This window comes from Triturus cristatus, chromosome 6 (assembly GCF_964204655.1).
Source record: "Triturus cristatus chromosome 6, aTriCri1.1, whole genome shotgun sequence".
NCBI classification, from domain to species: Eukaryota; Metazoa; Chordata; class Amphibia; order Caudata; family Salamandridae; genus Triturus; species Triturus cristatus.
In genome coordinates, this window is record NC_140589.1 from 1137819134 (window position 1) to 1137832257 (window position 13124).

At 43.3% G+C, this 13124-nt stretch overlaps 1 protein-coding gene across 1 annotated transcript in view; it reads left to right on the forward strand.

Moving 5' to 3' along the window:
- The first annotated feature begins 1825 nt into the window (after window positions 1-1825).
- Window positions 1826-13124, forward strand: part of C6H1orf198 (chromosome 6 C1orf198 homolog) — a 123332-nt gene continuing 112033 nt past the window's right edge. Inside the window, exon 1 of the mRNA XM_085612051.1 lies at window positions 1826-2341. Coding sequence (XP_085468177.1) covers window positions 1985-2341 — 357 coding nt within the window. The 5' untranslated portion in view covers window positions 1826-1984. The remainder of the gene's footprint in view (window positions 2342-13124) is intronic.

Here is a 13124-nt window from a genome sequence, read left to right on the forward strand (position 1 = left end):
GCAGAGCTGCCGAATTTACAACTAGGGAACCAGGTTCAGCCTTCATGAACAGTCCCCCAGACAACTCTCCTGAGGGAGCACATTGCCATGCTAGACCTTGGAAGGCCCTGCAAAACCAGAAAAGCCCTGGTGTCTTAGCACCAGTAAGTGGACCCTAGCAGTGGCAAGTGTGGGTTCACCTTGAAGGCTTTCCCACCACAATCCATACTGAAGTTCATCTCCAGTCTTGCGGGCAGGCCTACGAAGTAGCAGACTCTAGAGCAACAGTGACTGTCACTGAGGTAACAGGACCTCTGAGAAGAGCTGGCTCAAGGGTGGTGAGACCGGTGTGACTGCAACGGGTGCTGGAATTTGAGTGGGGGCGTTGTAAATTATGGTTTTAAAAGCACTTGCTGCCTCCTTCCTGGCCTACAGCAATTTTCTGCAATAATAAAAATGCCATGATAACTCCGGCGAATAAACTTCTTCTTAGAGAGAGATCAGAGTTTTGTCTAGTGGAAGTTTTGACTCAGGGAAAGATAGCGCAGAGGGTTATTGTGCCTGCTGCAAAGAAAATGTACCATGCCCATCACAAAGTGCACATATTGTAAATAGGTCAGTGGGTTACTGCTTTTGTCAGTAAGATCCTTTTGTTACTTGCAGTTTATAAGTTAAAATCCTAACAAAGAACAGTGAGCTATTAACTTTCATCTTAGAGCTGCATACAAACTGCAAGGTATAAACTAGAGCTTTATGTTTTTTCCCCTAAGCCTTTGATTATCCTGACGTTGCAAAAAGTGTCCATTTGGATAGAAATCAATAATGATTATTAAAGAGAACCCCCAATCATGGTATTAAGTTTTAAATTCTGAGTTTGTGTTTCTCCAGATCAATCACTATTAAACTATACTGCCTACTAATATGGTTGCCATGTGACTCCTACATCTTGTAGTCCTTTGTCTTATGTAACATTTCCTATACAGTGATTTACACACGTAAAATTGATTGTCGCTGTGTATATTGCTGACGGCAGAAAATACATGGCTCAGAAATAAATGGCTTGTGCTTCCATTTTTAAGCATATTTGGGACATTCTGTGATTAGAAACATATCCCTCTTTGTGAATTTATTTTAATGTCAATAACTCATATTAATCGTTAAATAATCATGTGTATCCATTGGTTGAATTACAAAACATAATAAACTGTAACTGGTCAGTGAAATGCCAAACAAATACTAAAGATTGGGATGTTTTGCCAATCCTGGCCACACCTCTAACTCCGCCCACTGACCCCATTCTCGGGTTATTCCAGCCCTCTGATTCTCCGCCCACAGTTCCCCTACTTTTTTTTCCCCACTTCGACCACCGATCACACCCCAACATTCCACACACCAGTCACACTTGCCGATCAGCAGGTATTACACATGACAGACGTCCATTCCCTAGAAGTATGCTCGGTATCATCCCTGATCTCTTTGTGCGTGTCAATTAATTACAGTTTTGCTCCTTAGTCAAATAAAGTTATCACCACGGAAATACGTAGTTATTTTATTTAACTTAACTTCTACAGTCACTTTCAACGAACTTCTCATTCCCCTGTTTAATCCTTATTATTTGCAGAATGTATCTTGTATAAGCTTTCTCTTTAGTCAATAAATAATTTAAATATTCAGAACTTAAAAAAGACTCGGACAATCATGCGGGTTACTAGAATTATAAACTGTTCTTTAATAAATGTAAACGGGGCATGCCGTGTAGTTTTTAGTGATTGACAAGAGATGAGGCACTGGCAGTGAATAACACAGGAGGGCGGTGGAGGCTAGGAGTGGGAGGAGAGCTGCCGCTGGGTGGGGGCTCGTTGTGCTGCAGAGGGGGAGGGAGCGGGCTCCCGGGCGAGGGAGGAGCGGATGCGGCACAGCTGAGGGCAGGCGGCTTAGTCTGCTGTCGGAGGCGGCTTCACCGGACACGGAGCTTTCGGGGAACGCGGCCCTAGTCAGCAGGGACATGGCCTCCATGTCGGCCGCCATCGCCGCGGCCCGCACCGTCTCGGGCTCAGGGAATCGGCCGCTGGATGAGCGCGAGCGCAAGCGCTTCACCTACTTCTCGTCGCTGAACCCCATGGCCCGGAAGATAATGTTGGAGAAGGAGCGGATCCGGGAGCGCTGCGGACCGGCCTGGGAGCGGATGGAGCCCCGGGAGCAGGAGCAGCTTATCAACAGCAGCCTGGTGGACCCTCATCTGGAGGCGCGCTACGCCCTCCACCGGGGACCCGAGGCAACTGCGGGAGAGCCTGGCACCTGCAGCGTCTATCCGACCCTGCGCCCGCTCACCGGGCAGAAAGTGGTGCACTTTGGGGAGGAGGTGAGTCTTGTACTCTTTTTGACCAGACCAACTCATAGTCCCTGGACGGTGGGATGGGGGAGAGAGAGCGCTGCAGCACCCACCTCCCCCAAACACCCACGCTGGAGTGCCTCAGGTGACTAAGATGCCTTCAAATTTTGTTTTTATCTAGTCACATTTGCTGTGCGTTCAAAGACAGAAGTCTAATGTAAGGCTATGTCTTCTGACGAATTGCTGCTTATTTGTTTAGCATGGAGACTGATGTTTATTTGTCTTTAACTGTGACAATGTTGCTGGTGTACTGGAAGTTCGAAAGGAAAGGCTGTGTGTAAAATGTGACTTGTTTTCTAACATACAAAATGTAAATACCTGGAAATGAACTGTACAAATATTTCAAAATATATCTGCAGTTACGAAAACACACATGGAGCACATTTTTGGGTAATTTTGAAGTGTGATGGAAGGAAAGATTTTAATAGGATCACAACAAATGTAGAGTAGACACAACTTGGCTTTGTAAAAAGGATAAACATTTGCTGAAACTCAAATCCCACACACTATTGTTTTTGTGCTGAATTGATTTATCATTAAAACTGCATATTTGTGTACATTTAGTGACCATTTCAATGAGTGTGCTGCCATGCTATAATATTACATTTGCGACTGTGTGCTCCAGATTGCACCATCGGCTACATACTACACCCTGTCCACCGACCCATTCTTTTGTTGAATGGGCGTGACTCATTTTACACCTGCGGACCACTGCTGAATGACCGCACTGGGCTGCTGTTCAGTTTACAGAGCACTAATATGCAGAAAATGTTGAATAAGCAGTAAAACATTTATTTACATGATAACTGAAGTAAAAGAAGCAAATAAGGTGCCTTGCACCACATAACTTTAAGAGCACATTCAGTTTCTAAGACCTTTTGCAACAAGCATGTAAATATTTTGATTAAGTCTCTTAAAAATAAAAACAAAAGTGTATTCCATAAACACACATAAGTATTAAACCTTATTACTTCAGATATATTGAGAAGTATTATTTTAAAAGTGATAGTTGAAAAAATAAGTAGAAACATTTAATCGTTCTCCCACCCTAACAACAAGGCCAAGTGTGAACTAAGAAGCTATTGAGTTGTCGCATGGAACCCTCGGGGTGGCCTGGGGTTATTACACTCAGACATTATAGTTACTTAGATCAGCCACAAGTAACCTTTTTGTACAGCACATATCCTGAACACATATTTTATGGTGCTCTTATATGTGATCATGACGAAAAAGAGAAATAAAACAATTGCCTTGTATCACACTATTTGGTCAAGTGGGGAAGTGGGTATTGAGCCCATGCTTTCTGGTTTCACCTTGTGAAATCCTATTTCATTCCAATTCAATAATCACGTTTTCCTTTTTATACTTGACTCTTGCAAGGTAGTGATAGCAAACCAAGAAGTCTTACCCCAAGGTGCAGTAGAGGGATAGTGATTCAGATACAGCATAACACAGTATTGTCAAATCTATGACTCTTACAGAAACTAAGGGCTTTATTTAGAGGGCAGTATGAAATTAAACCCTAAAAATAACTCCATGACACCATATACATGCTATACTTCCCCCAACCCCACGTTACCCCCCCCCCCCCCCCACCTCTTCCCCGCAAAACCCACTCCTAATCTGCTGGCATTAAAGTGGCCCTCAGGCACACCACAGACCATTCTTTGAGACCCAATTCTCATTGTTGCTTCCCATCCTCCCACCCACCCAGTCTCATTGTTGCTTCCCCCTCCCACCCACGAGGTCTCGATGTTGCTTTTCCGACCCCTTCTCGATGTTGCTTTTATCCCTCTTCCTCCTTGATGTTGCTTTTATCCCTCTTCCTCCTTGATGTTGCTTTTATCCCTCTTCCTCCTTGGTGTTGCTTTTATCCCTCTTCCTCCTTGGTGTTGCTTTTATCCCTCTTCCTTCTCGATGTTGCTTTTGACCCCTCCCACCCAACCCTTCTCAGTGCGTCTTCTTCCCCTCCCACACCCATGCTCTTCTTGCTTCTTCCCCTCCCACCCCTGTGCTTGCATTCTTCTTATAAGAAAAACCACATCACTCTGGTAATGTTGTTAACAGCCAACAGACTGCCTCATCCAGTGAGATCAGTTCCCTGCATTGTCACTGCTTCTCATTGATGAGATGACCTACCGTGCAGACACTGTGCCTGTCACTAATTCAGCACAATGCAGCAACTCCTGCATTAGGCACTGTGCTTCCCACAATAATACCTCGATCGATATTCATTTTAGGCTTCACCATTCTGTGGGCACATTGCCCGGTGCTAAACAGTTTAAAAGGTGCAGAAGTTTCGTGGGGCAAAAACTGCACCCGATCCTTCCACTGCGCTGCTTTCAGAAGCACTTTTTTCCTTTTCCTTATATCCCCTTCCTCCCGCAGTGTTGCTTGCCCCCACTCTCCTTCTCCTTTGTTGCTTGTCCTGCCCACTCCTCCCCTTTCAATGCTTTCCCTCGCCCATTTTGCCAGAAACAAAAGCGCCCAAAAGTAGCACCAATGGTTTTCAAGATACTAAAAAGATGCAGTCAGTGCTTCCTGCTCTGCCTATCATTTTTGGCGCTGTCTTCACGCGTGTCCAACACTGTGACCTTCTGGTTGGAGGTAAGATAATTAAATATATATATTTTTTGTGAAGGCAGAGAATAATCCCGAACATTCTCAACTAAAAACCTGCACCCTGTGATGCGATTTTTAAACGTGGCACAAATAGGCGCACAACAACAGTTTGCCTTTGCTGAATTTTTGGGTTCTTTACATCAGAGAGCAGAGTTGGTAAGTGAAATCTCTCCCGAGTCCTATCTATAAACTACTTCGAAGAAAGGACATGCATTTTTCAACTGGAAATCCATTGAGTAGCCAAGCCTTCTTTTTGTTTTAGGAGGAATCTATGTTTTGTTTCTTAGGGTGCATTATTCCCTTGCCATATTTTGACACCCAAGGTGTGCACCATGGCATGCATTTCTTTGGTTTCACCTCAGAGGGTTGTAGCTCAATTGAATTTCCTAGAGCTTCCTTTCTGCAGATCATCAAAAGGTCCACAAACACTCGAGTTGTTTTGCCAGTGCTCAGCAGGAATCGTTTGGTCTAGGGGCACACGCTTATAAGCTAGATGTCTGATTGGTTCAGGTTGTTGCAGGTGACGGGCACCTTCAGTCATTTTTGTGCCCTTTGATGCAGAGCAAGGCAGGAAAGAGACAAAGGAGGAGGAAGAGAATTTTTAGGAAAATGTTGGCAAAGAGAGAAGGCAGGACTGACTAAGAACTGAAAAGATTGAGATAAAGCGACTGGGAGAGCAGAGAGGATGAGAAAAGAGGTATTAGGTGAAATCCGGAATAGACAGCCTTGGTTTTCAGCCGCACTGGGAGATAGTTTGGGCCCTTGTACTTGTATTTTTATATGGAAATGGTAAGTTGTCACAAACATGTGATTGAGAGGAAATTTCAAGTTCAAGGCGCATAGACTTAATGTTTCTGCAGCCTAATTTGGTTAGAAAACCGTCCTAAATGAGCCATACCGTGTCCAGATGTAGACCTTGTGGTTGACATTATATAGACATCAACTACTGGGAGACCTGTATATTACATTTTCATGCGGTTTCTTCCAGTTGTTTCTATCTGTCATAATTGAAGGCTACCTTTTGACAATGAATGGCCTTTAAGTTAATATATCTTGTGAGTGCTAGATTTACAACTTGAGTCATTACCTTTGTCATACCGGTCAGTCCAAGAAGTCTGAATGGATTTACCCAGTTATTCAATTAGTGTCGAGTCCTTTATTCCCTATGGCCCTGGGTTCAACGGCCTGTTAGCTGTGGGTATTTTTGTTTATCTCCTCAGTTCTAGGAGTTTGATTTGAGTACCTAGAAAGTTATTCTTCTGCGACAGTAGACGTTTTTGGCTTCCTAGCGTTATCTTCATTCTGAATGGTTGAGCACTTTTGCTAGCCAACACGTTCCACATGTATTTTTTATTTGCCTGTAATTGTTGATAACTAGTTTTATAAACGCCAAGTTTCTCATTATTTACGAATTTCAGACTGTTATCTACAGTCTGTTTACCTTTTTATTGTAGCCCTTTCACAAATGATCTGTGCCTAGGAAACGATTATGGAATGTACTTCCACTTAATTTTTACCATTGCCCTAAATATTTTCCTTTCATTTGCATCATTCATCCGGATATTCTCATTCGGAATGCCGGGATACAAACTCTGCTCGCTCCAAAATAAAGCGTTTTTCCGTTCCTTTTATTGGACCCTTTCTTGTTCACTGGAAATATTAGGGACGACGTCAGAGGCGCAATAGCCAATAATTTACTTGTGACAAGCCTACGTTTTCTGTACCATAGCATAGTGTTGTCAGTTGGGTGTAGTGTTTAACAGTGTTAGACCGCCCTGCCATCTCCTGCAGTTTAGAGTAGGGGTGGGCGGAATTTGCAAAATCGCGCTACCCAAAGCTCCGGGAAACGGTAAAAAATCTCTGCGAGCACGCAAAAGTTCTGCGAACATGCGGAATTGCTTGTTCCGCCTGTTTGTGATGCGTTTTTCTTGTTCGCGAACGCTGTTTGCGTGCTCGGGGAGAGATATCTTGCGAACACACATTTTGAAAGCGCGAACAAGCAAAAAATTCCACAAAGCTGTGGATCGCAGAATTTTTGGCAATTCCGCGTTCTTTGCGGAACGCGAAATTACCCAAATTCCACGAGCGGAAGGAATTTACCGCCCAGGCCTAGTTTAGAGTTGCCCAGGCTGGATGCTTATGTGAAGTACAGACTTTCTTCTTTGGTCTGGCCCTTGAGGCAGCTTTAGCTGTGTAGCATGACTATACTTTTTACCATACGTAACATACATACATAGTGACTTTTGGTCAGTGAGCTTTATCCATTGGCCTTGTTGAATAGTCATTTTAACACCTTACTTAATTAGGTCCACCACGGCATATAGCATGGGGGATTGGGTCAGCCCACTCTGCCCCAAGGCTCCCTTCACTTTTAGTGACTTCACAAAGCCTTCCACTTTGTTCACATCCTCCTAAAAATATTTATTCTCTTCAGGGACAGAGCTGTTTCGGTGTGGGCTTTTTAAAATTAATTTTCATATTAAGGTGAAATGCTGGTTATTTATTTTGCATGCACGCATGGTGCCGAGTTAGATGGTAATTTATTTCCCTACTCTGTCACGAAGAGTTGAAATGACATTGTAAAATTAGAGATGGCTGCAGTTTGATTCATTCGTGCGTCCTTCACAAATCATAAAATGCATGCCACAACTGAAAAAGCTTTTTTTAATAAACTTCTCAAGTAAAACGGCCACATCAGTGAATTTATTTTTGAATTTCACATTTTTATTGCAACCATATGGTGTCCACGTGTAGGTTCTGTCATGTTTTTCTATTTTTACTTTTTGTGGCATGTGCGGAGCTTGCCATGGACAGACTTAAAGACTTTAGCAATGCTTCTTTTAACTCAATTTAAGCAAGTAAACAGTGTAAACGACCCGTGCTAATTAGACATTCAAGTTGCACAGTAATTGCACGTTCTACAGCAGTGACATTTGGAGCAGGCTAGATAAAGTGATACTTACTAAATACGATTCTTTAACACCAGAGTTAGAATTATACTGTAGCATATCAAACCAGAGTACGTAACCTCCTTAACATGTTGCTTAGCCCTCACTATTAGCCACAACAATGTAATTCCAAACCAGTTTAAGTCTTTAATATCGAGCATCACGTCTGTACTAAAATGGCCAAAAGTTAGTCTGGATAGCCTTTGGTTATTCTTTGAGATGAGCAAGTTTTCCAAAGTGCTCTCCTACATCGTGGTAGAAGGTCTAGTCCCTACCGCTCTGCAATTCTAAAAGGACCATTTATCAGCCAACTCAAAGAAGCCCTGAGTTTAGCAAGTAGTACTAGCACAAGGCCTAAGACATTTTCTTTTACACAGCTTGATTTTTATAGATTTGAGCAATCATAATTAGTGCACACTCAGTACTTGTTGAAAAAGCCCATAATTTACAATACCTTTTTTGGGACTTTGGAACAATATTCCAAAGTAAACGGGTATTCCAATGCTCTGTGCAGACACCCTGCATCAGGGCATATGCAGTTTGGGCACTGAGGACAATGGCTGTGACCAAATGTGCTAATGGAGTGCGGTGTGATATTACACATAGTTAAACATTTGTACCGAATGAGCTGGATTCTCATGTTCAGCAAAGATCCTTGGTTTGGGCACATGGCCTTTCCCAATATTTCATATTAATCAAATGGTCCTAGTCCTTTTCCTCACCCCTAATGTACCGAATGTCTATAAAATGTGGCTTCAGTGCCTTTATCCTATCTCTTCGGAAGAATAAGAACAATAATGATTTACAAATGGAAAAGATTGCAAGAATTCCTTGAGTAATATATTTTTATGGAATTATGCCAGCCTGAAATATGGACTATTATTATTTAAGTCTGCTATGGTCACCCAAATCTGTATTATAACTCACAAAAGTACATTCAAGCCTCAAACTAATAAAAGTTTTACCAGACCTGCAGGTCTAGTGACTTGGATAATTTACTTGATTTAACTGTAATCCTCTTGATCTGTAAACTTCTCATTGTGTGATCCTAGGCAAATTTGAGCTCTTTCAAATATGTGAGTTCAGCATGTCTGCTGTATAAAAAACAAAACAGTTTTTGTTTGATTTAATAGACTAAATCTATGCTCCATATATAATAAGAATCTTTCACTAGATTAATAGCATTGTCATCAGGGCAGGCAGAATTTTTCTTAGTTCATGTTTAAAAACTCCAACTTTTAATAAATATATTACTAAAGCATGATGTGGTAGAGCCCTGTCTCAGCACATTTTCCATTGAAATGGATTCAAAATTTCCCACTGTTATGCAGTTTTACTGTTAAAATATATAGCGTACAAAAGATAATGTGTGGAAATCGGGTTTCAACAAATGTGCAAACGATGAACATCACCAAGTAAAGTGATTTGATTTGATCCTATTCAAATCTTTATTTCCACCACACTTCAAAATTACAGAAAAGTGTGGTTTCCTACAGATATATTTTGTAATATTTGTAGGTTTGATTTACAAGCTATTTAAATGTTGTGTGGTAGAAAACAAAATCCTGGCATCCTACTGCCTTTCATTTCAGGATCTCTTCACCGCACCCAGCTTGATTGACAGACAGTTTACTTTACAGAACCCCCCTAACTCTGCAGCCGGAGGAAAAAAAGTGAACATCAGTCTCCAGGATAAAATAAGCAGCAATTGGTAAGAACACATGAGCTGACATTCGACCTCGGTCTTTGAATGCACAGCAAATGTGACCAGATTAAAAACAGAAAAGGCATATTTTACCTGCTTGTTGCCTGCTTGAGTTCACTTATCAGAATGGGCCAGTAAACCCTAAAAATAGCTCGCCCTGATAAAAACTGAATCACCATAGCAAGTGGGTGAGTAGATCTTTAAAGACCTGTCATTGAAATTATTTCACTTAAAGTAGGTATAGCTGTGAAGGAGGATGATTCTGTTGCTTGTGAGTTCATTATATACCTTTGTTCAGTCAATGACTTAAGGCTTTCCATATGGCTCCAAGATTGGCCCCATGATTGTCAGTTATACCCAAGCCACTCAAGGCCGAGAAGTTATTTGAATCTTACAGACCCATCCCACTCTAAACACTGAGACTAAGTTACTTGCTAAACTCCTTGCACTTCTTTTTAGTCAAATAAATTACTTCCCTAATACATGAGGATCAGACAGGGTTCATGCCTGGGAGGGCGACCAGGCTGAACTTCTCTAGACCGCATAACTTGCTTGACGAGATAGACATGAATGGAACCCAATGGTGATTTTGTCCTTGGATGCCAAAAAGGTACTGGACTTTATCGACTGGGTGTATTTGAGTCAAATTCTAAAAGCGTTCGGGTTCGGCCCTAAATTCAGCAGATGGGTGTCGCTATTATACGGAGCCCCAATGGCAACAATGAAAGTTAATTGAGTACTTTTGGATCAATTTGTACTGTGGAAGGGGTAAGAGGCAGGACTGTCAACTCTCTCCTCTTCATTCTATGTGTAGAACCCTTGGCGAGAAGGGTTAAAGTCCATGCGGACATAGAGGGATTCTGGGCAGTCACTGGGGAAGAAGAAAAGCTATTGCTGTAAGCATATGATGTCCTCCTGTACCATGCTAACCCTGAGATGACCATCCTGACAGCCATGTCAATATTCCGGTCATTTGAAGATGATGTTTGCTGGACTTGGGTTGACTGTGTCTAGAAGGGACATCGCCCAGGCATGTAGTAAGAGTTGTGCACATACGAAGCAACAATAGATGATTGGTATGAACACATGGATGGAGGTGGAAACAATGGTATATGAAGGGAGGGGCTGCCTGAAGACGTTTGAGAAGACCTGGTGGGAGGTGTGGGTTGGAGAATGCATTAAAGATTTGAGTGGAAGGGTTTGGCCCTGTTTGCAGACTACACTGGATTTGGGGGCAGGGGCAACAAGTGAGACGACTAACACAAAATGAGTTTCAATTCTCGGTCTTATGTGTGATGGTGAATATCGATGGGGCTGTGGTTGATGTGTCGTTATAGTACTGAATTTAGAGCAACATTAATTTGTGTAATCCAAATTATGTGAAATTGCAACTGTGACTGCAAACTGTTATAATTTTGCAAATAACTAAAAAAGGAAAAAGAGTGGCCTTGTTGTGACCTTGGTTTGTGGGGCCCTCTGAAGCCACTATGCAGGGATAACATGGCCGAAGACCAAAAACTGATCAGAGACTGGCCAGCCTCCTTGTTGTGTAGAGAAGGAGTTTTCAAGGTGGTTGTGATTAATTCAAGCATTCCACCCATCACCTTGTTGTTTTTGCATTCGCCCTCATTGTTCGCTCCTTTCTTGCAAAGGAAGCTTCCACACCTGGGGCTGTATTACATAAAGTGCCAGTTTACCCCAGCTTTATGCACCCCTGGGGCACTTTGGTACTACAGAAGGGGCCACAGACCCTTGTGCGGCCCCTTCTGTAATACCAATAGCACTTGTGCGCATAAAGCACCAGCGCTATCTATCATCAACAGGGCAATGAGCGAATTTCTTTGCCTCTGCACCCGCCTCCTATTACCAATGCGGACGCAGAGGCAAAAAAGCACTCAGGAGGCACATTGACAGTGCGCCAACTAGAAGGTGTTGCATTGTCAGTGTGCCACCTGAGACCAGCCCTTTGCAGGGTATAAAATGGGTCCTATGGACCCCCAGACATCCCCTTGCAGGCGGGTGCAGTCACTGACATCACCCACCTGCAAGGGGATCTCTATTCCCTTTTAACAGTGCAGACGGGTTGCACCTGCACAGTGACACACGGAGCGGCTGTGGAACAGCCACTATGTATTTCACATTATATGCGCTGCCGCAGGGAAGCAAGCGTTCGCTGCAGCTCTGGAGGAAGCGCATTCCCTATAATGCGGCGCAATTTCCTTCACTGCGCCGGGCGCACTGTTTTAAAGATGCGCCCAGCGCAATGAAGGAAATTTCGCCGCATGTGTAATGCGGCTCCCTGATTAATATGATTCTGTTGAAAGTGTGATTGTAGAATGCAAAGAAATAGCATTTTCAGTGGTGTACTTCAAAAAAAGTTGGCACTAGGTGAGGAATTTGCAAATATGAAGATAACCATTAATGACAAAAAGTTAAGATGGAACCGAGGTTCTGAAAGGCCTAACAGAAGAGCTACCAGATCTGCAAGGAAGAATGCAAGAGAGAAACCTTGGCTCAGACCCTTACATTCCAAGACTGCCAGCCATACATGCCTCAGTAAATAATACCGCTAAAGATAGAAGCATTCACTGCCAATTATTTATTTCTAACACAGGCGGATTTTGTGAGCGTTTCCAAGATGCCATTGGTTCACAGTGAGTTGTTATCCTTTGTCCCTGTTAGAAAACTACCAAATCCGCCGGGCATCCACCAGAAAGTGCAGTCTGTCCGTTGCCTGCAAAGTGCAGAAAACCCAGCTTGGCTGGACATCAATGTATGAGCACTTGCCGATCATTGAGAAGGTAAACTGCAGAACCGTGCAAGTAAATGCCAGTGCCTAGCATGTGAAGAGGTGGAGGTGGAGCAGTCGGTTAAAATGCCTAGTATCCGAAGAGACTGGTGCTGCCAGGGTCTTTTTCTCTTGCGTATCCTCTTCTTCAGCAGAGGATGCTTTGGTCCAATGCAGCCTGTAATCCACCAGGATAATGTAAATGTAAATGTAGTTGAGCTTATATAGCGCACAGCTACCCGCAGTGGGTTTCCCGGCGCTTGCTTAGGGAACCCGTCCTGGTATTCCCCTGTGAGATAGCAAGGTATCCACAAGGTGAAAGTCAGGCATCCCGCCGCGAGGGGCCGTTGTGGAGATTAAGCAAGCTATTGCCCAGAGTCGCAGAGTGTGAACCCGTGAGTCGAGGAGGCACCGGGGCGAGCATTATCGAGTCCGTGGAATTTTTAGCCCAAGACCCGCCGAGGCGGGGAATTGAACCCTGGTCCAGGACCGATCTCAGCTTCCGGGTCTGCTGCCTCTAACCCCTGAGCCACACTTCTCCACATCGCATATTCCTTTGAAATGCGTGTACTAGGGGTTCTCCTTCTCTTACCACTGAAGGTCTGCAGCATGGTGTACATTCTAAAGAAAATTTGAACAAGAAATTAAATTGAAAGAAAATGGCAGCTGTCTGGTGGAAGCAAAAATAAA